At 38.4% G+C, this 27,756-nt stretch overlaps 1 protein-coding gene across 1 annotated transcript in view; it reads left to right on the forward strand.

Moving 5' to 3' along the window:
* LOC134203455 (UDP-glucosyltransferase 2-like) overlaps positions 1 to 27,756 on the forward strand; it is a 91,575-nt gene that overhangs the window by 10,444 nt on the left and 53,375 nt on the right. The window contains exons 2-3 of the mRNA XM_062678332.1: positions 20,832 to 21,015; positions 21,089 to 21,385. Of these exons, the coding sequence (XP_062534316.1) occupies positions 20,832 to 21,015; positions 21,089 to 21,385 (481 nt within the window). The remainder of the gene's footprint in view (positions 1 to 20,831; positions 21,016 to 21,088; positions 21,386 to 27,756) is intronic.

Genomic DNA, 27,756 nt, shown 5'->3' on the forward strand with positions numbered 1-27,756 from the left:
CCATCGCTGACATTGAATAGATGCCTCCTTGCTCGCGTGTGACCAGGGGAAATTCGCTCGTCGCATCCCCAGGGTTGTTACGGAGATCCAGAAATATTTTCCGCGCCAAATCCGCGCCGACTAAAATCAAATCCGCGCCATTTCCGCGCGACATCAAATCCATTTCGCGCCAAATCCGCGCTACTTAGAACTAAATTCTAAGCAAATAGGGTTAGGCGGGGCAAGATGGGTCACGGGGTAAGATGGGTCTGGGCCGTTTTTGAGCATCGTGTACATTTTAATGTGGAGATTATGACTTTGTAGGAGGTAGGGTAAAATGCCCAATAGTGGACCCCCTAGTAGCGAAATTTTGCTCTTTTTGTCATAAGGAGTAGAAATTTTCAACATATTAATTCCGCTTGACATCTGATATCTGCATCTCCTCTTCACGATACATACATAAAACACTTAAATACACGACGTTATTCGTTGAAATTATCATTTTAAAGTCTGACTGAATAGGCCCTATAGTAGACCCCCTGGGGGTCCATAATAGGAATTTGCTTCCCTATAGTCGACACTTCATTTGATTTTTATGTTCCGTTTCGGGACGTTCTTCTTCCCTATTATGGACCCCCCAAAATATTCCTATAATGGACACTCTCGTGTTTATTTTTTATAGAATTGTAAAAAATCATTTATTTTTACTTTCCACAGCATTTCCAATGTATGTAATCATAGGACTGTAAGGTAGGTTCTCCCGATGGAATTTCATAGCAAAATTTTTACATTGTGCTGTAATAATGCAAAAATAGCTGGAGGGTCCACTATTGGTTGGGGGTCCACTATTGGGCACTTTACCCTATAATTTGGTTCTACTTTATTGTCACTCGATTTGATGATAACAATTTATTTTGGTGGGGTAAGGCAATGTAGAATATTTTTCAGCATTTTCAGCAGTTTCTTATGCGAAACACACTTTCTATAAAACGTGTAATCTCGTCGAGCAATGTAAAATTTGAACATTTTTGGCAGTGGCGTCGCGTAACCTCACTTTTTACCTGTGCACTCACCCAAAAAATGAAGATTTTGATATTTTGACAGCGCAAATGGAAACTAAAATGATCAGAGTTGTTTAAACTAATCATAATCTAGTTATTCTATGCATTTCCAAACACCAATTCCTTAAGTTTAAGTCCAGTGCACAGGTAGATTGAGGTTAGGGAAACGCCACTGATTTTTGGTAACATAGTGAACGTATTATAAGTAATGTAGTAGGTGATGTTATACTAACTCCGTTGAAATAAATAAACAGACATATAATAAAAATTTGAAATTGAAATTGAAATAAATAAATAGACATTCTAACATGAACTTACAAATGGGGCAAGATGGGTCAGCACATACTGAAGGGCATAGTTCGTATTCAAAACATATTTTCCATTGCTGGTTTAATCATTTTAAGGTTATTTTTGACAAAATGATGTTAATTTGTTTATTGAAAATGTCTATTTTTTGTCTTTAAGAAAGCAATACTCAGACGGCTTGTTTTTATAAGAATATGCAGACATTTTTGAATGTAGAGCCATTTCTTCATCCAAGGCTCAAAAATTATTTTTTATTCAATATAATCATTGGCAAAAAAGATATCTATCAGCGTATAATTCAATATTGGGAATAAAAACATTATTAATTGCAGTATTTAAAGGTAACCCATCTTGCCTCGATGTTTGACCTATCTTATCCCGTCATTTTTTGATTGACAGAAAAATAGACTTCTACTTGATTGACTCGAAATGGAATAAAAAGTGGAGTTTTTGTTATTTCATACCTCTGGCTTACATATTATGAGCTATTTTTATAGATCCATGTTGAAAAGTTAAATTAAAATGTTTCTGTTTTGAGATATTCAGGGTTCGCCTTAGGCGACCCATCTTGCCCACACTACGCATAAAATATATATTTTTTTATCACAATTTACGTCTTCTCTTCAACTTTGGTGTAATTATTGATCACAAGACAAACTTGCGTACAGAATAAGAAATTTGACAATGCAGCTCCGGTTTTTAACAAAACGTCTGTAAAACAATTATTTGAATTCGTATCAAGAAAAAAATAATACAAAATCTAACATGGTTGCCCTAACTCCGTTGATTTCCCAGTCAGAATATTGAGTTTCAAGCGTAAATTCCTTCGGAAATTTCTGAGGAATGTTTTCAGAATTTTCAGCAGAAATTACTTTGTGAATTCGGTAGAATAATTTGCGTGAATTTTAGAAAAAAAAGTCCGCTATTTGTGCTTATTGTCCTTCAATTTTGCAACAAGTTTCTCTAAGAATACAAGCATAAATTCCGACAACATTTTTAGTTGAAATTAATTTGCAATTTTTTTACCATGTTGGAATTTTAGCCTTAATCTCCGAGAATATCTGCGAAAACTTCTCCGAAAATTCCTGCAGAAATTCATCATTCGTGTGCAGATTCATCCCAGGCCAATCCTCCGGAAGTTTGCTCGGAAATTTTCTAGGAAATGTTTGCAGAAATCCAACTGCTGTCGGAAATTATTCGGAAATTCATTTGGGATTTTTTTCGTGAGTTCAAGTAAATTCGTCAATAATAACCTGCGGAAAACCTTCAGATTTTCGGAAATCTCTTCATAAATTCCTACGAATATCGCTTTGAGAATTCTTGCAGAAATTGAAGAAATTCCGCGGAAGTTCATCCAAAAATTTCTTTATTGATTTTTGGATTTTAAATGCTGCTAAAATCTTTATTATGTTGTGGAAATTTATTTACAAGGACCCTTATAGGGTCCTTGTGAAAACAATTTTTAGTGTGTTTCTTCATTTTTTGTTGATATCCCTGTAAAAATATCATCGGAGTTACAAAAAATATCATAAAAAACCTTCAGAAAAAACTTTTGAGAATCATCTTCTAATTTTTGAAAGACTTTCTGCGGAAGAACCTATTAAAATGAGGCATCTGCATCAAATCAAAGAACATTTATGTATTTACTATTGTTGTATAAACCCTTATTCGTTTTAGATGAATGTCATGAAAGCAATTTAAAATGTTTTAACACTATTCAAGAATTCCTGACGAAAAAACTTTTGATAAATGATAAGATATACCATGCTAAGTGGTTCATCGTAAAAGAAATAATCAATCAGAAAATAAACAAATAACTTGGTATTACAAAGAAATTAACAAGGTGAAAATGGGTGAAAATGGTTCAATAGACATGTTTTGCGATGTTTCAGTATGGATTAAAAATGGCAACAAGTTACATCCTTCTCTTCATAACATTCGTTTAAAGTATGTTTAAGAATCTAATACATGCTATTCAATAAGGGATTGGACATATTCGAAAAATAAAATTAAAAGCTTTCAAACGTATGTTTTGTTCTCAACAACATTTGCTAGTTTAAAATAAAGTCCATCTAGATAGACATAAAACTAATTTTCTAATAAATAGTCTTAGATCTAGCATATTATTTTTTAATTTTTTTTCCTAAAACTAAATCCGCGCCAAATCCGCGCGAAACCGCAAAATCGTTATGTAAATCCGCGCCAAATCCGCGAAAACCGCGAAATCCGCGAAAATCGCGAAATCCGCGTAGTCGTAACAACCCTGCATCCCCCCAAGCCACTCATTCCCATAGTGCCAATATTTAACTACCAATTATCACTGCGGTATTTGCCGAATCGAAAGCCAAACCGAAGCCGCGTGGCACGTCGTTGGCGTTGGTATTTGCCTATTGGTAACGGTTCACATGCACGTGCGTGCATTTATGGTAGGATAAACAATGGGAAAGTGTAGTACCAGTGCTTGATCGAAGGGTATAAAATTCCAAATCAAAATCCAAAAACGAATTCTTATTAGAGTTTGATTAGGGAAGTACTAAAATATCATTTGTTCAAACCCAATTTGTTATGGTTATGACACTAATTCAAGGACGAATTTTTAGATCGTCTTATCTGATTTTGCAATCAAAGATTAAAATGTCGATTTGTCGAATCTGAAGTTGATTCGAAAGCGTGAGTCATAAGATTCGACGTATCGACATTTGAAAGTACGTTTATTGTTTTTCTTATCATTATTTGTCGTGTCGGACTGGAATGATCTATTTTCCGACTAATGGCCACATTCTCTCCCGTTGTCCAACGCTATTCGGAGGAACGATGCACGTGGCCATGTGATCGTTTTATTAATTAATTATGATTTTGCCCGGATAGCAATCCCATTGTTGCAATCGCCAACCGCTCACCTGATCCGGAAGATCCGTAGGCGAACCTCGGGCAACAGCATTGAAGTAACGACTGGGCGCAACCGAATGGTGTACCCAAATTGAACATAATGAGATCTTATCGCCATGTTGATGCTTTAGAAATGTACGTGATGTTTGTCTTGTTTTGGTGTAAGTTCGATTCGAATGGCACTCCCGAAGCCTATTACGTTATCTATCTGATTTCAGCGGCGATGACAGTTGCAAATATTTGTGAGATTTCGAAATTGTTTGAAAATCGAAAAACAAGAAATCTGCTTTGGGGTAAAATGACACTAGCCAACTTTATTTCACTCCTTTCAACCGTTTTCAGCGTACTTTAGAGATTTTTCTTCGCTGAATTCAGAAGTGTATTCACGTCCAGTTTGTAGAGGATTAGCATAACAATAAAATAAAACGAAAATAACTGTACCTTGACTTACCGTTTGCTTATTTACGTACAGACTAAATAGAAGAAATGAAAAAGAATCGAACGAACTAGAGACAAAACAAAGTATGAAAAATTGACATTTTCTCCGATTGCTGTGATTCGGGTAAATAGGGGTAAATCAAGACAAAATTTTCAAAACGACTTATCTGATTTTGTAAACAAAGATTCAAACGACGATTTGACGAATCTGATAGCTCTCCCACGCAAAGCAACACCACCAATAGATGGGTGAAGGATTCCGCTACCCGTTGATGGTGTTGGTTTGCGTGGGAGAGCTATCAGATTCGTCAAATCGTCGTTTGAATCTTTGTTTACAAAAGCAGATAAGTCGTTTTGAAAATTTTGTCTTGAAATATGGTTTTAGCATTGAGCGTCCTTGACTTTTGAATGGAACAGAATGGAAAAGAAATTATGTGTAGGGTTGATGTCCCAGATGAGCTTTTGACGTGAAAGGTAAAATAAATCACTTAGGAAAGGGACAATAGTGTGCGAAGTAATTCTATATACCTGGGTGGTGCGAATAGAATCGATTTGGTTGTCAAACTGAAGCCAAACTTTTCTATTGTGCCGGAGCCAAACATTGAAGATTGTGGTTATGTTTGTTTCAGATCCTATATTGAGAAGTATTGTTATTATTTGTGAAAAAAATAAAAATAAATTTAACAACTTCTTTGTAACAAATATTTTCACATTATATTTCGAGTTGAATATTAGTAGGAATGCAATTAAATAGCACTCGTTACGAAATTTTCCGAAATTCAACAGCTGATTGGAGCAGGAATGTATAATCATCGTAAAGTCATGTAGAGTCTCGCGCATTTGTGCGCCTTCATGCAGCATGGAAAGAGAAATTCGAAGAGCGGGAAATGTTTGACAGCCAAGAAACTGCAAAATAATTGCTTATGGGATTGATTTCAAAATATCCCTCTCCTCGCTTGAGAGCAGAAAAGCGGCTCTATCCGCAGCACCCAGCTATATACAGATACATTATTTTAATTGTATGTGTGTGCGCAGGATGAGTTTGAGCTGAAAATAAGTTGTGTTCTTCTACAAATTGATCTTGAAAATTAGACCAATACAAAGGTAAATCATCCGATCGGGATTAAAATATGAAAGAGTGAGTGAGAAAGGAGGTAGAGAGAGTTGATGAATTGAGTACGTGAGCACATCATCGTCATTCAGAAATCTAGTACAGTCGATTTCTCCTAATCTTCGGAATTTGAAAAATGGACGGTGAAAATTTGGATATTTACCACACAGTTTTTGAGAAAAATGAGTTTTCATGGTTCTGTAAAGTTGGTTTTCTGCTCCTAATCTTGAAAATGAGGTTTGAATTACATAGAATAAATCTTACTTGATCAACATAAGGTGTTGGATTTTTTTAGGTACGTTCATTTGTTGTGAAAAACGGGATTAAGTTCCGTATTTCGTGAAAGAACGTATTTTCACAGAAATTTGGTTTCTCTACTCTACAAAGCTTTTCACTTTCACTTTCAGAATAAAGTTTGGAATTCATAAGTGGGCATAGAATGCATACGAGTTGTTGGATTTTATTAGGCACGTTTGTAGTGAAAAACGGAATTTTAATCACAAAAGTACGTTTTCTCATAGAAATTTGGTTTCTCTGCTCTGCAAAGCTGAATTGCGGCATCTCACTTTAGGAATAAAGTTTGAATTTCATAGGATGGGCCTTACAGAATGCAAATGGGTTGTTAGATTTTATTTGGCACGTAAATGTGTTGTACAAAACAGAATTAAATTCACAAAACTACATATTCTTATTGAAATTTGGCTTCGTTTCTCTGCAAGGATGGATTTCAAGAACAAAGTTTGAATTTCCTAATTTTCCAAATTTGTTCTCAAAGCGAGAAGCTGAAATTTAGCATTGAAAAGTAGAGACCAAATTTCTTTGAAGATACGTACTTTTGTGAATTAAATTCGGTTTTGTCGTTGGATAACGTCTTTCCCGAAGGTACTGGGTCAAAATCTAAAATTGAGAACCGTCACGAAATCATGTAAGATTTTAAACGTTAATAGCGCCTTTGAAGATTCAGTTTTATTGAAAATCAAGATTATTTACGATAAACTATTCAAAATTAAAATTCTTGTTATATCCAGTAAGATTTTCAAAACCAACCAGTTTTGTTCATGCATTCCCAACACAGACATCAGATAGCTGTAAGCTGCGGGCCTTTTGGCGAACCGCAATATTTTCTTTGTGTATGAAATAAGCAGTGCCTGCCGCGTGACCCGTAACGCAGGGTAGACCCCTTTACTTGGTGTGTTACGGGGTAAGATCTACCACGGTTACATTGCCAGCTACAGGCAAATCCTGACCCAACGAATACCTTCCTCATTATCCAACTCCATGGTACTTATGAGGGTGTCGCAAAGTCCTAGTTACGGTGAAGATGGGGGAGGCCAGGAGTAGTAATCCTCATGATTTTGTTATTTTTGTCTAACACTGGAATCAAGGACCCCTCCCGTTCCTGATTTCTGATAGCATTCTAGATAAGGATTTCAAAAGTTAAACATGAGTATCACTAGAGTCCAATCTACGAATTACATCGTAACAATGGTAGTGCTAATGCTTGATAAGCAGTGCCTGCCGCGTGCGAGTCATTCTTTACACGCGCATCATACCGAATGGACTGCACCGGTTCGGACCGAAACAAAACGATGAGAGTTATGGCATCAAATCTGTTGAAAGGAAGACGAGAACAACGAGACGGTAGCGGAGAGAGTTATTAAGAAAATGGAATCGAACTATGTAAGCGCCATATAAGGTTGGTGTCTTGGCTAAATGCGAGAAAGGCAGTATCACCACTCGGTGAATTAAGTTGGTTTTTTTTGTTGCTGTTTGTTATTGTGAAGACGAACTATTGAAAATAAATCACTTCTTTTCAATACTATTTTTGAAAAGAAAGCTGATCCGAGGGCTACGAACTGGTGAGTTGAAATCCGGCAAGGGGCGCCTAACATAGCTCTGGTCCTCACAAGTTCCAATACTCACGCTTCCACGGGTCTTCCGATGACAATTGACCGCCAGCTAAAGGTTGCGTACTTGGCTGGTAGTGTAGCCTGGGCACTGTTGTCCTTATGACATCAGCTATAGTGAGAGGGTGAGTCATGTGGGGTCTGCCTAGGATGTGGTGGGGTTCGACAGTGGGCTCTGTTGAACTTCTATAAAAAGCTGCATGTGTCCCTAAGCAGGCCCTATCATAGCGACCGTGTGCCGCTCAAAGCGCACTAGCCTAGTCCTGGTGTCGGGTGGGACTTTAAAAAAAATTGACCCGACTGATCGAGCGTCTGTTCACCATGGAGGTGCGGCTCCAACAGCGTCTGTTCTGGCATCCAGCGGCTGAGTATGAAATGCTATTCCCCGGAAACTATACCTAAGATGGCAGCCCCATCCCGGTGGATAGGAAACCTTGGGCCAACAACCTAGAAATTTGTTTGAAAAATTGAAACATCAATTTGTTCGAGAATCAGATAATGAAAGAATACGGACTGATTTTACGGCGACGACTCTTAGCGCGAAACAACGGACACGAATAGGAACATGGAACATTTAAACCCTAGCCCAGCAGGGTAAATTGGCACAACTTGCCAATGAGGCACGCCGCATGAAGCTTGAGATCCTGGGACTGAGTGAAGTCCGTTGGCCAAACTTTGGAGAACACAGAACGCCGTCGGGACAAGTTCTGCTATACTCTGGTTTACGAGGTGAACACGCTCCCCGGCAGTTGGCTTCCTACTAAGCGCTCAGGCACACTCTGCGCTTATGAAAAGGGAACCTATAAGTGAAAGGATAATCGTTGCCAGATTTAGAACACGGGTCCGGAACCTCACTATAATCCAATGTTATGCGCCAACCGATGCTGCCGATCTGCAAGACAAAGATAACTTCTACAGCCAACTCAATGCCATCGTAGGTAGAATCCCGAAGGGTGATATCAAGATCTATTTGGGCGACTTCAATGCGACGATCGGATCCGACAACTCGAACCATGAGTGCATTTTGGGACGCCATGGTCTCGGAGAAATGAGCGAAAACGGAGAGCTGTTCGCAGAATTTTGTGGTAATAACGACATGGTGATCGGGGGATCGCTCTTCCCTCATCGACCGGTTTACAAGGTCACGTGGGTCTCCCGTGACAGCTTTACAGAAAATCAAATCGACCACATCTACATCAGCCGAAAATAAAAATGGAGCCTTCTTGATGTACGGAATAAACGTAGTACCGATATCGCGTCTGATCATCACCTCCTCATCGGCGAAATACGCCAGCGCATTGCGCGAATTCGTCGGCAGGAGGAAAGAGTTGGACGACGATTCAACACACGCCGACTGGAAGACGCCACGGTGAAACGGTCCTTCGTTGAAGAACTGGACTCGTGCTGCAAATATTCCGGAAGGTGGCAGCGTGGAATACCAATGGACTGTCATCAAGAATGCCTTCATCGCCACCAGCGAGAACAATCTGGGCGAACTGCGCACCCAGAGAAAACAATGGATCACCGATGAGACCTGGAGGAAGATAGAGGAGCGAAGAGAAGCCAAAGCCGCGATAGAGCGATCAAAAACCAGAGGAGCCAAAGTCTTAGCCCGTCAACGATACTCGGCTCTTGAGAAGGAAGTAAAACGCTCATGTCGACGGGACAAGCGAGCGTGGGCAGACTCTCTGGCCGACGAAGGAGAGAGAGCCGCCGCAACCGGGGACATTCGCTTCCTCTACGATATCTGACGACGCTTAAGCGGGACGAAGATGAATGCAACGATGCCTGTGAAAGACGCGAATGATCAGTTATTGACCGATCCAACTAACCAGCTGAAACGCTGGTTCGAGCACTTCGAACAACTTTTTCAAGTCCCAGCCAGGCCATCACCACCTCGGCACGATCTGCCTAGGATCCGACGTATAACACGCGTCAATACCGAAGCTCCATCACTGCTAGAGATTCAAACAGCCATCCAAAGCATGAAATCGAATAAAGCCCCAGGGGTCGATCGCATATCAGCCGAGATGCTCAAAGCTGACCCCATGACATCCGCTCAACTACTGCATCGTTTATTTCGTAATATCTGTGACACCGCAACTTTCCCGGTCAACTGGATGCAAGGTATCTTAGTGAAGGTGCCCAACAAGGGTGACCTGACTGTATGCGATAACTGGCGAGGCATTATGTTGCTGTGTACCGTTCTCAAAGTTCTATGCAAAATTATCCTAGCCCGGATTCAGGAGAAGTTCGATGCGACTCTCCAGCGGCAGCAGGCCGGATTCCGTGCGAGAAGATCCTGTGTATTGTCACGCTCCGCATCATTCTGGAGCAGGTTAACGGATTCCAAGAGTCCCTTTACTTGGTATTCATTGACTACGAAAAAGCTTTCGACCGTCTCAATCACGAGAACATGTGGGGCGCCCTGAGACGCAAGGGGGTTCCTGAGAAAATCATCGGCCTCATCGATGCACAGTACGAGGCCTTTTCGTGCAGAGTGCTGCACAATCGGGTGCTGTCCGACCCTATCCGGGTCGTAGCTGAAGTGAGGCAAGGATGTATTCTATCACCGTTACTGTTCCTCATCGTAATCGACGAGATTCTGGTAGATGCGATTGACCGTGAACCAAACCGCGGGCCGTTATGGCAGCCTATAGCCATGGAGCACCTAAACGACTTCGAATTGGCTGATGACGTTGGACTCCTCGCGCAACGGCGCTCTGATATGCAGAGTAAGCTCTACGACCTTGCCGAGCGCTCCTCTTCAGCAGGTTTAGTCATTAACGTCAACAAAACCAAATCGGATGTAAACACGGTGACTCCTTCCAGTTTCACAGTAGCCGGGCAACCAGTGGAGAATGTTGAAAGCTTCCAATATCTTGGTGGCCAAATGGCGTCAGACGGCGGTACCAAGATCGACATAGGCGCACGGATCAAGAAAGCAATAGGGCTGCCTTTGTGAGTTTAAGAAATATCTGGAAAACAGGCAGATAAGTTTATTTATTATCAGACTAAGGCCGGAGTGGCCTGTGCTGCACATAAAAGTCTTCTCCATTCAGCTCGGTCCATGGCTGCACTTCGCCAACCACGCAGTCTGCGGAGGATCCGCAAATCATCCTCAACCTGATCGATCCACCTTGCCCGCTGTGCACCTCGCCTTCTAGTTCCCATCGGATCGTTGTCGAGAACCATTTTCACCGGATTAGATTGTTAGTTTGGTACGGCGGTGAACTCTATTCGATCGGAGCGTCTTGCGGAGTCCAAAGTAGGTACGATTTCCAGCCACTATGCGTCTCCGAATTTCTCTGCTGGTATCATTTTCGGCAGTCACCAGTGAGCCCAAGTACACAAATTCTTCTACCACCTCGATTTCGTCACCACCGATGAAAACTCGCGGTGGGTGGCTCACATTGTCTTCTCTTGAACCTCTTCCTATCTTGTACTTCGTCTTCGATGTGTTGATGACTAGTCCGATCCGGTTGGCTTTCCTCTTCAGTCTGATGTAGGCTTCCTCCATCTTCTCGAAGTTACGTGCCATAACATGTCGTCGGCGAAGCCAAATAGCTGGACGGACTTATTGAAAATTGTACCACATGTGTTAATCCCTGCTCTTCGTATTACCCCTTCCAAAGCGATGTTAAATAGAAGACACGAAAAACCATCACCTTGCCGTAACCCGTGTCAGTTTATCCGGAAATCCGTGTTCGTGCATTAGCTGCCATAGCTGGTCCCGATCGATTGTATCATACGCATATGCGGCTTTGAAGTCGATGAATAGATGACGTGTGGGCACGTTGTATTCGCGGCATTTCTGCAGTACTTGGCGAATGGAAAACACCTGTTCCGTGGTGAAGCGTTCGCTCTGTCGCAACCTGCGAAACCTAGCGACTTGCAGTTCCATGTTCCAAGCTTCCAATCGAGATCCTTTATTCGTCGCCTAGGTCTTTGCCGATTATCTCTTATATTGTTCGTAATTATTGGTTTTCCAGGCGGCTTATTGGGCCTGCGCAAACCTCCTATCTGGTCTGAGGGCCTTCTTGTCAGGGCTGTTTAGCGTCCCACCTAACACCAGGACTTGCACTTGTGCGCTTTGAGCGGCACACGGTCGCTTTGGTGGGCCTACTTGCGGATACATGCACCTTTTATAGGAATTTAACAGGGCCCACTGTCCAACCCCACCACATCCTAGGCTGGGGCTTGCCTACTCGCAGATGTCCAGATCGTCAAGCCCTTGGACATAGTCCCTGCTGCCCGCAATTGTATATGGGTCATTCCATACCAAGTGACCGAACCACTTGTAATCGACTTACACCAATATTTATCAAATTTTGTGGATTTGTTTATCTACCGATTATATGTGAAAATCCAAATTTATTTGATGATTGGACAACCCCTCGGCAAATGCGAGCACCCCCGTTTTTGTCGATTTGTAAAAACTATATTTTTGAACGACTCATAACTCGGACAGTTTTAAAGCTACAAATAACTTCTTTTTATGCATTTTGAAGAGAATTCTTCAAACTTTTTGAAAAAAATATCGATTTTTAGTAGAAGTGTTGCCATCTCCATTGTTTTTGCGTTTTAAGTATAAAATTGTATTTTTCTGCCAATGAGTATATTTTTATTTGGAAAATAACACCAGCATCGTGTTCTCCAGAGAATTTTGCATTAGAAACACTTGAAACCCCAAGGTACTATGAGCCGTTCTCGAGTTATAGAGTTTTGAATGTAATATGATTCATATGGAGCTTATCAATCACATAAGATTTTGTTATGCATACCCAACCTTTACCCTTTTTGCTAGTGTTTTTATAAAATTGCCAAGAATTGTTTTCTTAAAAGAAATTGTAAAACATGTAACATTGAATAGAAAATAATTTACTTGGCAACGTAGTCACTTTGGAAAAAAAAATACCTTTTCTGTATTGTTGCAAAGCGTACTATTAAACTATTACTCACATAGGTACTATAGTATTTCACCTGCTATGGAAAGATTTTTTTTTAATTTTATAGATCATTATTAATTTCATTTCATAAAATTTCATAATTTCGAAAGCTTTCGGCTCTTATGCTGTTAAGCGTTACGGAGCCGAAATCTTTTTTTTACTATTCTATTCTTACAAAATAACGTTAGATTAAGTTCACCGAAAGACTCGTGTTTTAATCATCACATTTTCTTAAAAACAGCAAAAAAAAAGACATACGAAAAGCAATTACGACAGAGGAAACGATATGATTATCTAAAAAACCTTGATTAATTTACCTTGCGGGAATGGTGCACTTCTCGTGCATTTTGAAAATAGTATTTTGACCATATGTTTCGAGTCCATAGTCCGAACCAGTCAAATTTAAATAGCAAACAATGGGACAGGATTCCCCGTAAAATGCAACATGTTGTGAGCAAATCGGTTAAGGGCAAGTGCCTTGAAAGTGGATGAAACTTTTCTGCACACACACACACACACACACACTCACACAGATATCAACTCACCTCAAGCTGAATCGATTGGTATACAACACTATGGATCTCCGGGCCTTCTACAAAAAGTTTATTTTCGAAGCGAACATATAGCCTTTAAGAACGCTTAGTGTACGAGAAAGGGAAAATAAAGTAGCTCATAAGGAAGTAGACTTTCACTATGTTATGTTGGGAAAAGGGTATGAAAAAGGAAAATCATTAAGTAAATGATACTTGTACTTTCAGAAGAAGAGGGTAAGTGATTTGTGACTATTTGTGACAAGTGGGAGGTAAGAGGGTTGAAAATGGCAAAAAACGTTGGATGCAATTTTCAAACGAATTTTGTAGTTATACACAAGGCAGAAGAGAAGCTCAATGTCAATACTAGTCGACCAGAGGAGAACTATCCACGAAAAGTTTTTATCTTACTACCACGGGAATTAAACCCACACTTCACAGCACCCAAATGTGATTTGACGACAGCCATGAGCTCTCAGTCACTCACCAAGGAATCGAAAATTGTCAACTGTGTATGTATATTGTCAAAATATGAAAAAACATCATAAAAATTGTCTCCTTTGAGATAATGATTTTATTTTCCGTATTTTGAAAATAAATGGATAATATTTGCTATCCATTTTTTTTTATTTTTTGCATTTTTAACTACTAGAGAATTCAGATTTTCTTAAACCATGTGACATATTGCGTTAAAGGTTGACCCTAAGGATGCCGAAAAACTTTGCAGAAGAAGGATCACTCAGGAAAATCGACACATACTTTATGGGAAAAATCCATGTATTTTGAAATATACATATCATGCGTCGGCACATACCTAATTGCATACAAATTCACACATGGATACTATGACCCAGATGGATAGTATTTGTGAACACTTATGCAATGCATGTGGGCTCATGGAATATATGTGTCGAAAATATGGAATCCTTTTCGCCAACCCCATTGCAAAAATCCATGTGTGAACTCATGAATATAATGTGGAGTTTTTTTGTGAGTAATCCTTGCTGGAACGACGATCAAAATTGTTTATCCAGCTTTCCACGTTCGCCATAATGGCGGCTGCTATAAATAAATCTGACAGTAACTGCTTCCGACGCTTAACTGTTTTCGACGCTGATCTGATTTCGACGGTGCTCGTATCTTAGCAACAATTTTCACACTGTTTATTTGTATTTATCTGAGCAGGAACCGCATGGAAAAATTGCAGCAAAAAATTTGACAAATATATTAACATTTTTATGTTGTAGGTGCAAGAATGGCCATTTGGCAATACGGAGCATCAATATCCGCATGATTGAACATAACATTCAAATACAAAAAAAAATCAAAAAGAGGTCCCATACTGTTTGCAAAAGTACCAGCGCTTCTGGTTCAGTGTTCAACCATTTGCAACGCAACAAGTTTTAGTTTAGTTTTAGAACTCAGATCCGAGTATTTCTGAAGCAATCGGATTGAAGGGACATCAAATACAAAATTGGAGGTTCTAGAACGTTGATGGCAAGTGCAGTTATCCACGTAAGAGAAGTTTGAATTCTTCGGTAATACTTTGATTCAAGTAGCAAAATCTAAACCAAAAAAGTTCATATTAGGCGTGGAGTAATACATAGTAGCACTGTGAAATGTGTTTACCATATCTGCACAATTATCTGTTAAATACGACATATATTTGAATTACATATACTATGCCATGCACCTAATTTCATTTATAAAAATAAAAGAATCCGTTGCAACTAAGGAATAAGTTTATTGTTTGGGGCCTTATTCAAATGTGTTGTATTCTGTTTTACTTTCATTTATTTATAATGGATAATTGATCTCATTTCCAGTAGGTCAAGTTTAGAAAGTATATGAAGGAATCAAAAAGATCACCAGAATTAATTTTAGAAGGGGGGTCCCGTAGCGTAGTTGGCTACACGTTCGCCTTACAAGCGAATGGTCATGGGTTCGATTCCCAGCCCCTCCACCAAACCCTCGTCAGTCGCCGGATCCGCAGCCCATACGGTGGCGTTTGGGGTACGCGCCTTACCGTCACGGCTGCCTGATGACGACTGACACTTTGACACTCTTCTCGGAGGCATTCCTCCAACGTTACCCGAATAAATGGCAACCGAACAATACAACGATCAATGGATACACGACATGGACAAACGGACACAATGGACTCACGACGAGATGGACTGGCACCGACAACAATAATGGTAATGGAAATCTAAAAATAGATTCTGTGTGGATTCTGTACAGCAGAATACCACAGTAGATCTCGGCACAGTAGCGGTTAAGTAAACACAGAGTGCCTAACAAATAAATAAAGGAATTAAAAAAAAAAAAATTAATTTTAGTCACAGTTCTACATATATTATCTAACATGTGAACCTTTACCAACGTCATTTTGCTATTAACAACGTAGTATTTAGAACATGATTTTGCTTTGTTTTCAAGATTTATGTCTAATTTGTAACCGTTTGTTCCAATGTGTAGCTTGTTAGCTCCTGCATAAGCATCCCAATGTCTCGACCCCCACGCTAGTAAGCACCTAACGCCTAGTCCATTTCGAATCGATTTAGTAGAACATCCCGATCCCAGATTCAAGGTACTTCCGGTAATTTATTTAGCATCAGTTCTATGAGCTCCTCCACACTGTTCCCTCCGTGGTTGAGATAGGGCTCATACCCCTGACTAACGGGAGTCCTAATTGCTACTACCGCAGAAGTGCGCGCCGATCAGTAAAAGTTTCGGTCTTCAGATTTGTTTAAATTTTTACAAATATATTATCAAAAGTTCGTTTCTAGTGAAATTGGGAACTATTCAGTAGCCAGTGCATAGTGAGGCTAGCATAAAATAGGAAAGTCGAAAAAATAGTTATTTCATTGTTTTTCTTTGTATATTGTATAGTCGAAGTGAACACAAAAGAAAAAAAACATCCCGCACCGATAGCCGGTGAAAAAACATAAGAAAAGGTAATTGTCTACCTATGCTATTGTTATAATAGAGAATGGTGAAGTATATGGCATGGTAAGAGAGTGACTATTTGGTATTAATCCTGTGGGGCAGGTTCGGGTCTGTTTCCGGTCCTTTTCTTTTTTTCCGTTGGCCTCGGGTGCAATACCCGGAGGACCCCAGCGACGACGACGACCAGCGGACCTTGAAGAAATCTCATACGAAGCACGACGGACGGTCTGAAAGCTAAAATTCGCCGGTGGAAAGCATAGGAGGTTGCGTGTTGCGCATCCAGGACCTGGTAACCACGTGGACTGGCACTACGCCATAGGTCAAGCCGGACATATCTTTCTTTTCCCGGATTCGAAGCGACGTGGGTGGTGCACTACTATAATCTAGGCTCGGATACGGTCAGTACTCCACGCTCAGCCGCAACACAGCTAGTAGCTGTTCCTCAGGAAGGCAATCCCGCCGTACGGTAATGGCCGCGTTTCGCCTTCGTCCAGCAATCGTCGTCTCCTCGATCTATCCCTGAGTGGTGACCGCAACCCAGATCCGTCAGAGTCCCCGCCTCATCCAGCAGCATGAAACATCGAATAATATGCAAGTACCCTTGCAAACCTCGGTCTGTGGTAGTCCACCAAAAACAACCGTTTCTGAATTTTCTTCCTCTGTCGTCAGTGAACTCGGTTGGCTTTCTCCTCCGTGACGTGACACAGCAATAGATGCTCCTACTGAGGTAAGTGCTAGATGGTGCAGTAAATATAGCTGCGCTAATTAGCTTACGACCCAGTGCTTGACAACTTCCTTCCACAAAATTTGTTTTTTTTTTGCTTGAGTGGATAAATTGGGCTTCTTCTATGAATAAGGTAACGTGGAAATCCTCAATTTCAAAATTTCGCACTCGAAGAACATTTTTTCAATTCTTTCCACAGTTTAATACTGCGATTCTTACATTAAGCTTTGGTATTGAACACCTCAGAACATTAGAATTTGGAAGCTAAAATGTGTTGAATTTGATAATGCATATTGTATGGTTATACCCGTGCTGCATTTGTCATGTTTGTAATCTTTGAATTGTAAACTCCACATTTACAGAGGTTTCAAATCTCGCACACGAACTACTTCAACCTTCGGAGAAATACTTCAACCTAAAACGAAAATGCATATTATATTATATTTGTGACGTTAGGTAAGTTTAGAATTAGTTTAAAACTATCTGAAGCTGGTTACAAAAAATCTGCGTTTTCTTTGAGTTTTGCTTTTTTCGATAACAATAAATAAACAATGTAAAAATGGTTGCTGAGATACAACCAGCGTCGATTACAATTCAGCGTCGGAAGCAGTTACTGTCAGATTTATTTATAGCAGCCGCCATTATGGCTAGCGTGGAAAGCTGAATTCTGCCAGCACTGCCAAACTACGTGTATGTACCAATCATTCAACTGAGCGTTATTTCAAAAATTTTATTTTTTTAGGACTGAGGAACAAATTGTAGTATAGTGCTGGCAGAAACATTTCAACAATCAAACTTCCAAGCGTTGTAAAATTTCCAGCAATGCTTATTCTTTAGCAAGCTTTTTCGGCATCTTTCAGACTATATGCTAACGTATTGAGTCAGATGATTGAATTAACGATAAAATAAAGCCGCTAGTAGCAAGAATGCAAAAAAAATCCATGCAAATCTTCATATAAATTTCAAACGCGATGCGGAAAGTGGGGAAGCAACCAATTGAGCTGTGTGTGTATGTGTCAATGCGAATGTGTGTGTATGTTCGGAAATTGGTAAAAATATTCAATGTTCACATTGAAAAAAGGACTTTTCATTTTTTAAATCCTGTATCTCAAGATCGGAACATAGTACCTCGGGGTTTCAAGCGTTTCCAATGTAAAAATGGCCAAAGAACACGTTGGTGAGGTTATTTTTTAAATAAAATTATACTCATTGGGTAAAAAATGCATTTTTTGGACAAAAACTTAAAAATTGTTCATTTGGCAACACTGCACATCAAAAAAATATTTTTTAATAAATTCCTTGAAAAATCTTCTTTTGAATGGTAACCTTAGATTCATTATACACCTCACAGTTCCAGAGATATTAACAAAACAAAATGATGGGTTTCATACATTTGTCCGAAAAGGGGGATGGTCGTATTAATCGTGGGGAGGTCCAATCACTACGAAATTTTGGATTTTGGGGTATAACCCAAACATAAACAATTGGTCCAAATTTCATTTAATTCTAAGAAAGTCGATTGCACGTTTGCATTTTTTCTCGGTCACTTCATATGGAATGACCCATATGCTCCCACCTAATTTTTATATCTAAGCTGCCTCCCGTTTCCAGAAGGGGAGGTTTTCCGAGGCAACATCGCCATGAAAATTTAAAAAATGTACATATCAAATGAGAAATTGCCAATAATGAAAACAGGATAATCGCATAATCGAATCACTCAGAATTCGTTTGTCAAGCCAACACTCCCACGTGTGTATAGTACACGTTCACATTAGAGTATTTAGAATGTGTGGCGGCTACACATATTATTCATCAGCAATTGTACTGATCAAGTGGGGTTGTGTGTGTTGTGTTGGCTTGACAAATGGATTGTGAGTGATTCGACTATGCGTTAAGTTGCGAAGGCCGATGGAGGTCTTTCGTAGTTTAGTAGGTTAAAGCACCAGTCTAGCGTACTGAGGATCGTGGGTTCGAGTCCCATATAAGGAGAGTAGTTACCTCCAATACATTTTTCTAATCATAATCTTCCATATAATGTACATATTCACATCTGAATTTTAGAACATTGTAAAAAAAACTGTGGTTGTAGAACGCAAGCTGTGGACTCAATGACAGTTTAAAAGACAAAGCATATGGAGAAAAATATTTCCCAACTAGTATCCCAACTTGTATCTTCTTTATTGTTAATCATGAAAACAAATGAAATATATCAATCGTACTGGGGCGTATCTGCAGGGTGGTGTGGCGCAGGGTAACAAGGGTCGAATTATTTGCATTTCTCATATGTTTTGATCAGCCGTTTCATCAACAACCGAACTATCAATAGGAACAATTATTTAACTAGCTGAATGGGTCAACTGTCAAAATTAGTATATTGCCCAAATGATCCAACTAAAATAGTCGACTACTATAGAGGAAAAACAAGATTATAACACAACTACTACAGCTTCAGTTATTTATAACAATTTGTGATATAAATGAACTGCAATGCTATGTTTCGGAAAATTTTCACAACATAATTATTACAAAACTAGTTACGTTTCACAATTCTGTAAGGGATTTAAGTTATTTTAGAAGCATCCTTAACTAAGTTTATAACTGCCTTTGTTTGAAAACTGTTGAACTCAGTCTCCTGCTTGGATATTGATTAACTAATCAAAAGTGAAACCGGTTGAATTAGAAACGTAATGATTAACTAACCTAGCAGAATCAGTTAACGGATCGGATAAGTTATCCTAGAAGTCAGTTGATAACGCTAGACAATTGTCAATATAATATTTTACTGGCTTTTAAGATTTTTATTTTGGCATCGGTAACATGGTTTAGAAATCCTGTAGTTAATAATTGTGGAAGTGCCTTTTTACTGAATGCTAAAGAGTGAGGCAAAAACATCCCAGTTCTGGATTGCAATGAAAGCATTTAAAAAAAATGTTTTTTGTTGGGTAGCGATGAATGCAAAATTTTCTTATATAACGAATTGACTACTGATTAATAAATTATTGAAAACTGTTGTATTTTACTAGATAAAGCTCAAACCATTGCAAAAATAATTGAATGAAAATTTTAGTTTCTTGGAGACTGGCTTGAAAAACAGTTTTTATTACCTATTTTGCAATTAGTCGTCTACGTGATGAAATTATGACCTGCAGCGGACCGACCCAAAGTCGTCGGTGACGGTGCACAGCACTAATTGATAAATGTTTTCCAAAAATAAAAACAATACTCACGATGTTCAATAAGCAATAACAATCCATAAACATAGTTCTTCAAACTAACTTTCTTTATTCTTTTCTTGAAAAACATGTACAAAAAGAAATACGATGTCTTGATGACCGATCATTTTATAGATTGAACAGGTGATAAGCAGTGGATATATCATGAAGCGAACTCACCTGAATATTATCCAATATATGCGTCAAACCTCTTCGGTTCTTAATCCGCTAGCGTTCACTGGTTCGATAGAAAATCATCAGCATAACACCATTTTTGGCGAAAACGAAGCACCAAACGTTACGGACGCTTTATAAACACTGACTTCCAAGGAAAAACCAAAGCAGCTCTATGTAATGCAGGTTGAGAAACAAAATCTATAATGGTACCTCTCTTTGTAGTGGTTTGTCATCGATGACACTGTCAGATCCCACAAAGTCAATGCCAAGCTTGTCATTAAAATGGGATCATTTTTGGATTGGAATTATGCAACAGCCACCGTGCGCTTGTTACCGATATGAATCACGGAATAGAAGCCAGCATCCGGGAGGAAGCTCAGTTTTTCATCTCAATCGACCCAACGATAACAGTTTAATCCGATTAGTGTGTACATGCCGTCTACATTCCATTTGATAGTTCCGTCCTGGCCGTGCCAAATGATCAGCCGTTTTTGGCCTTGACTTAACGAAAGCTAACCACCACGCGTCACGTCCATTATCGGTAGATAAATCCGATTCTGTTAATTACTCAAATAGTTTTTTTCCTTTATTTTTTTCAGGGGTCATAACATCACATTCCTAAGTGGCTTTCCAGCGGATTTCTCCTACAATGGCCTACAGGAAGTCACCCCTTCCGGATTGGTCGAGTACATTCGAAACTACACCAACTGGGACCTGTTGGGCGCTCGAATGAAGGGCGACCTTCCTCTCTCCCTGTGGGATGTGTTCCGATACTCGTGGCAGGTTAGTTAACCAACATTATGGTTGAACAAACGTTGTCATTAAATACTCTATTTTTTATTCCTTTTTCTCTCAGGCATGTGATGCCACCCTCGAGGACAAAGAAACTATGGATCTGCTAGGGCGGAAGTTTGACCTTCTTATCTTGGACGGTGCGTACCCAGAATGTGCACTGAGTTTGGCCTACCGGTTGGGGGCACCCTACATGTACATCAACACCGTTGGGTTCTACACCGGAACGATGGCGATGGCAGGGAATCCGGGCCCTTATTCGGTCACGCCGGTGTTCTATCGATCGTTGACCGACGATATGAACTTCTTCGAACGGATTGTCAACAGCATCTGCCATCTGACGATACAACCGGTTTATGCGGTAAGTAACTCGAGCAGGGATCAAAACATACGATAGATTATGATCAGCGCGCTGTGGCGAACAAAAGGCAGCGCTACTAGGTACTCAATTATGAGTAAGTACAACATCTGCATCTGACTTCGAAACATACACCCAATCAGGGGATGGTTCATTTTAATACAGTTCTGAATAGAAACCTTGCAAAAGTTTTGGCATAATCAAATTTGGAAAACTTTTATAGGGTTTCTTACCCCATTCCCGGCCTAACATGCGTACGACTGCATTATTTAATTGATATTTATGACAGGAAGCAACTTTTCCTGAATTTTGTGGGCTGTATAATACTGCAATGGGGTTCACATCTGCTTAAAAAATAGCTTTTCGTGCTAAATATCGTCAAAAAAGCTTTTATTTGATTTAAAATAACGAAGTGCAGCACTCATTTCAGTCACAGCGATTTGCCATTCCGGCACACGTAAAACCAGTTCCCGGCCTAAACAAAATTTTACTCGATCTCTCAACATTTTACTCTCATTCTCTCTCGGATCGGAACGGTAGAAAATGAGACGTAAACAAAAATATGCACGTTCCACGACAACAAGATGCCAGATGGTATTATTCATAATCATTTTTATTTGGTTGAGAAGATATATTTACTCATCCAAATTTCTTCCAAACACTAGAAAACAATATTCCTTTCATCTTTTGAAATTGAGAGAACTATTAATAACATGATAGCGTCAACGTATTAGACAGTTTTCCTGTTAACGATGAAAGATCATTTTCATACTCCTGGCCTTTTGGCAGCACGGTGCGGCTAGAAGTTCTTGGGCCGAGGTGATTTTTTGTTCGGTTTGAGGATACATTTTAAAATGTATTCTAATATGTTTAAATAAGTTCTAGTGAAACGAAAAATTAGGAAGAATTGAAGCGCGTGTGTTCAGAATTATGGTGTGGTGATTAACAGCTTCAAGTAATGGTTGTATCGAGCACTGTGACGATTTTCAGGTAGGTGTTTATTCGATGATACTGTTTTGTAAAAGTGGAAAGTATCACTCCGGCTCAGTGGTGTGGCAACGGAGAGCCAAGTTTTGAAATCCACATTTTTATTTTCTACAATTGCACCAATTAGGAGTAAAACAAGTGATTGAAATATATTGAGTATTGTGAAAGATAAATGGGAAATTTTTTAAAAATTATCAATCGTAAACCTACGGCTTCCAAACAGTATAAATCATTAGTTATCTGTGCAGTGAGCCGGGAATCGGGTCCATAGGCCCAAGTAGTGATTTACCCTATAATCGTTGTAATGAAACCTTTTAATTCAGTATGATTTAAATTCATCATCTGTATGAAAAGCTTAAATTTTTTGAATTGAGTACCTTGTAGAATCTGTAAATGAACAGTTTTAATACAGAATTGTAAAATTTGTTTTTTTCCCTGTCCATGGATGATGGGATCGACGGAGGTTCGTCAAGTGTCTCGGTATAACATGAATTAATGGAGTTAAACTAAATTCACTCTCAATAAGTTTTATTTTTTTTATTGCGGTCGCATTATTTAATATTTTTAGGTCCATAACAATTTTCCAATTACATGCATATTTTTATATTGTGAAACATACATACACTGACTAATTAACAATTCTTAACTACCTAAACAAAATCGTTTGAAACTTGATGCTCCACGCCCCTAATATGCGCATTGAACACTGGCACATCCTTTATCGTCAGCAGACTATGCGTAAGATTGGAGGAGCCGGCAGGGCCCAGTACGAGTCTTTACTAACCTTATACACAAATAAGAAAGACTTCGGAAGCTAACGATCATCCGCTGTAGCTCTTAGGAGTAGTAATAGTTGTCTTAATGGTTAATATATTTTCGTAGTAATAGCAGTAGCTGTAGTAGTATTACCAGTAACTTGTAGCTAAAACTAAGTAGATTCGCTGCCTCTATTAGCGTAATGATCTCAGGCCGATTTTCTTTTTGTAGAGTATTATCGTTGAGATTTTAAATTCATTCTACAAACGGTTTAAAACTAATAAAAATTTTAAACTCTAGGTAACTTGAAACAACATTGTTTATATTTATATTATCATTGAATTATTTATTAGGCCAAAAATGTGTTTATGTATTGTGTTGTGTATGAAAAGCTAAAGTTGGACTTTTATTTCCGAAGGCAAGGTACAGCGTAGGTAACCCTTCAGAGATTGGTATAATACCAATGGTATTAGATGGGAAGAATGGAAATCTAGTGATTTGCAAATATTATAGACTTAAACTGAATAACGTGAGGTACAGAAATTGACTGAGACAGATAGGTGATGGGTGAATTGAACAGGGTGAGATGAAGTGGCATCGTGTGAAACGTTTGATTTATTGGGAAATGAACTTTTCAAACTTACTAACACTTGTATCCCCTGGCTTTGCTACAATAGGTTGAACTCATATGGCTCGACGACACAATTCTCAAAATTGCTTTTTTATATTATGATACGTTCTCCAACAACAGATTATATTAAAAAAATACTGACTATTTAACTCATATAACTTTAGCATCGAACGTTACTTAGAACTCAGATATTAGGATGACTTAACGAAATACACAATTATTCAAAACCTTTTTCTATGGGTGAAATATGAAGACAACTTTTAAGCGAATATATCTTATTACCATAACAAAATTTGCAGAATTTCGCTGATTTGATTACAATCTGAAAAATTTCATTACATTTTTATTCAAGATTGGTTACTTGGAGGTGACAATATTACCACCCGTTGTCAACATAGACTGCTTTTAGGTATCTAATGTCATATCCAAGAAACCCTATGTTCTACTTCACGTTAAACTAATTCACTTTCGTTGTAACTATTTATTGATCCGGATTAACAATTGATAGAAAGACTGTAAAATTACTACGAAATATAAATTATAAACAATAACAGAAATTTTGACAATATGCTACTACGCGATACTCAATACAAACAGTGTTCACCGCATGAAGATAAACTAATTGTGCTAAATATTGGTACCTACTAGTAACGGTAACACTTATGTTAAGGTCTAGACTTGTGTTTCGCCATTTAAATAATTATATCCCTATTTCAAGAAGTGTTACTTGGAGGTGGCAACGGTATCACCCGTTGTCAACATAGACTGCCTTTAGGTACTGATTGTCGGCTCCAAGAAACTATAAACTAAACTTTACATTTAAATTCTGCTCAAATTTTACATTTCAAATCGCCAGATAACCTTCGTTGTGTGTTTAAAACGTTTTAAATTAGAACTTCCATTATTTGCTTGACAGACTGACGGGAAAACGACAATGGAAAAGGGTAAAAGGGAAATCTACACTACAACAGAAATTTTGAGATTTTGCTAGCTTTCACAATACTAAAACAAATAGTGTTCAAGTGGTCAACATAGACTAGTTCTTCTAAGTATTGGTCCTAGTAGAAGCAAAACTTCTGATCGGGTCCAGTCTTGACAATTTAAGCTACCAGGTAGCTCCAGCTGGACACCCAAAAAAAAAAATAATAAAAGTATTGTAAAATTTGTTTTTTGTGTAGCTTGGTAAGGCCCGATGCCCACGCAGAGTGGACGTGGCGTTAAAAAGACACTAAGTGAGCATCAAGCTTCAAAATACCGCAAAAATGTAATTCACCAAACATCTATTTTATGTTCCGAACAAACCAAAGTAGTTTCCTAAAAATGTACATTTTTCAATCATTTTTCTTCTGCATAGAGGCGAGGAATGACATCGAATATATTTGCTTCGATCCGATATTTTTGTAACGATATTTTGCTTACAATATAATTTTTTGGAGAACAGCGTAGAAGAACTCAAAAAGTCGAAAAGTTATTCTGAATTTCCTAACGGAATTCATAATAATGGGGACGTAGGATAACCAATCCGGTGAATGCTGTATTCGATTCTCGATTCAGTCGGGGTTGTTTTCGGTGGAAAAAGTCCTCGGGCATAGTTTATCCATTGTACCTGCCCCACAACATACTCATGCAATTGGCTGGCAAAGAAAAGCCCAATTCAAATGATAACTGTGGAAATGCTGACATAACACCAAGTTGAACAGTTGGAGACTCTACACTGAAGAAGAAAAAAATGAAGCAAATTGCTCGAGCAGCACACATGTTGTATATAGATCACAGTAGCTTATGTGTGACCCGATTTAGTCACATTTAGGTTGTTGTAACCAGTTTCATTAGACTTGTGCTGCTCGGGTGCCAAACGGATTCCATCTTGATTACCAAACGGAATTCTTCTGAATTTTTCAACATATTTTTTTTCCAAACATCCAATCTTCCTACCTTCTAAACCAAATTGTTCCGAATTTTCAAACCGAATTCATCCGAATTGCAAACGGTATTCTTTCTAATATCCCAACAGAATTCTTCCAAATTTTCCAAATGGAATGCTTACGATTTCCCAACCTATCGTTTCCAAATTTTCAAATTGTTCGATTTTCCATACGGAAATCTTCTGAATTTTCAAGCAAAAATCCTCTGACTATCCATACGTAATTCATTCAAACTTTCAAAAAGAATTCTTTCGTGTTTCGAATTTCCCTTCTGATTTTTCCTGAATTTTCAAACGAGATTCTCCCAAATTTCCAAACTCATTTCTTCCAAACTCCCAAACGGAATTTTTCCGAATCACCAGATACAATGTTTGGAATCTCAAAGCGAAAACCTCTCGAATTCTTCCAAATTTCCAAATAAAACCCATAGGTCCAAACGGAATGCTTCCAATTTTTTTTTTTACTTTATTCTTTCGATTTTCCTAACGTAACTCTTTCAAATTTTAAGACGTAATTTTTTCTAATTTCCAAACGCAATTCTTCGAAATTTGTAAGCGAAAATCTTCCTTTTTTCCAAACGGAATCCATCCAAATTTCCAAAAGGCATTTATCATAATTTCTAAACGGAATTCTTCCGAATTTCCAAAAAAAAAATTCATGTATTTCCAAACAACATTCTTCCAAGTTTTCAAAACGGTTTTCAAAATCTAACGCTTCTAAATATTCGAATGGAATTCATTCCAATTTCCAAACAAAACTCTTTGAAATTTCCATACAAAGTTTCGAATTTCCAAACGGAATTATACCAAATTTCCATATTCCAATTAAACGGAATTTTTTGCATTTCCAATCAAAATCCTTAAGCATTTCAAACGGAGTGCTTCCAAACTTTTCAAACTGAATGCTCTCGGTTTTCCAAACGTAATGCTTTCAAATATTCAAACGGAATTCGTTCTAATTTCCACAAGAAATTTTTCCAAATTTTCAAAACGTTCCAAATTTTTAAACCGAATCCTTCCCATTTTTCAGTCGGAATACTTCCACATTTCCGAACGAAGTGCTTCCAAATTTTCCAAACGAAATTCTTTCCAATTTTAAAAAGGAAATTTAGTCCAAATTCCAAACAGATTTTTTTTTTCAAATTCCAAATTTTTCAAATAGAAAGCTTTCGGTTTTCGGATTTTTTGCTAATTTTCGAACGAAATTCTTTCAAATTTCTGAACAAAATTTTCCGAATTTTCGATCGGAATACGCCCGAATTTCCAAACACAATTCTTTCAAAATTCCAAACGTTTTTCTATCAAACTCTCCATCAGAATTCTTCTGAAATTCCATTTGAAGTTCTTTAGAATTTCCGAACGTTTTTTTGCCTTTCTCGTACAACTAAGTTGTACTGAAAGGCTATCATTTCACTCCGAAAACGAACTTTTTATAGAAGCCTTTGAGACCCATAGTATTATATACCAATCGACTCAGCTCGACGAGCTGAGCACATGTCTGTCTGTCCGTGTGTATGTATGTGTGTATGTGTGTGTATGTGTGTGTGTATGTGTGTGCACAAAAGCTATAAAAAACAATAGATAACTTTTCGTATAGTAATCCTCAACCGATTTTCTTGCAACAAGTTTCATTCGACAGGGGACGAAGCCTTGTTGATCACTATTGAATTTTATAACGATCGGTCATTGCGTTTCAAAGTTATGAAGAAAATGGTACATCGGACCATATATACTCCATATAAGGTTGGTGTCTTAACTAAATGCGAGAAAGGCACCACCAACGCTAGGTGGATTATTCCAAACGAATGTTATTCTATAATTTCCAAACGAAATTCATCTGAGTTTTCAAACGAAATTCTTTCAAACAAATTTTATTTTGTGTCTTTATTTGAGAGGCTTTCAGCCCTAGGCTGGCCAACCGCAGAACAAAAATATTCATTTTTTCAAAGCAAATATCTTCCAATTTCCAAAGAGAATTATTTGTATTTTTCAAGTTCTTCACAATTTTGAAACCTAATTTCCAAAAGAAAATTTCCCGAATTTCAAAAGGGAATTGTTCCGAATATCTTAATGGAA

The sequence above is a fragment of the Armigeres subalbatus genome, unplaced genomic scaffold (assembly GCF_024139115.2).
Source record: "Armigeres subalbatus isolate Guangzhou_Male unplaced genomic scaffold, GZ_Asu_2 Contig1857, whole genome shotgun sequence".
NCBI classification, from domain to species: domain Eukaryota; kingdom Metazoa; phylum Arthropoda; class Insecta; order Diptera; family Culicidae; genus Armigeres; species Armigeres subalbatus.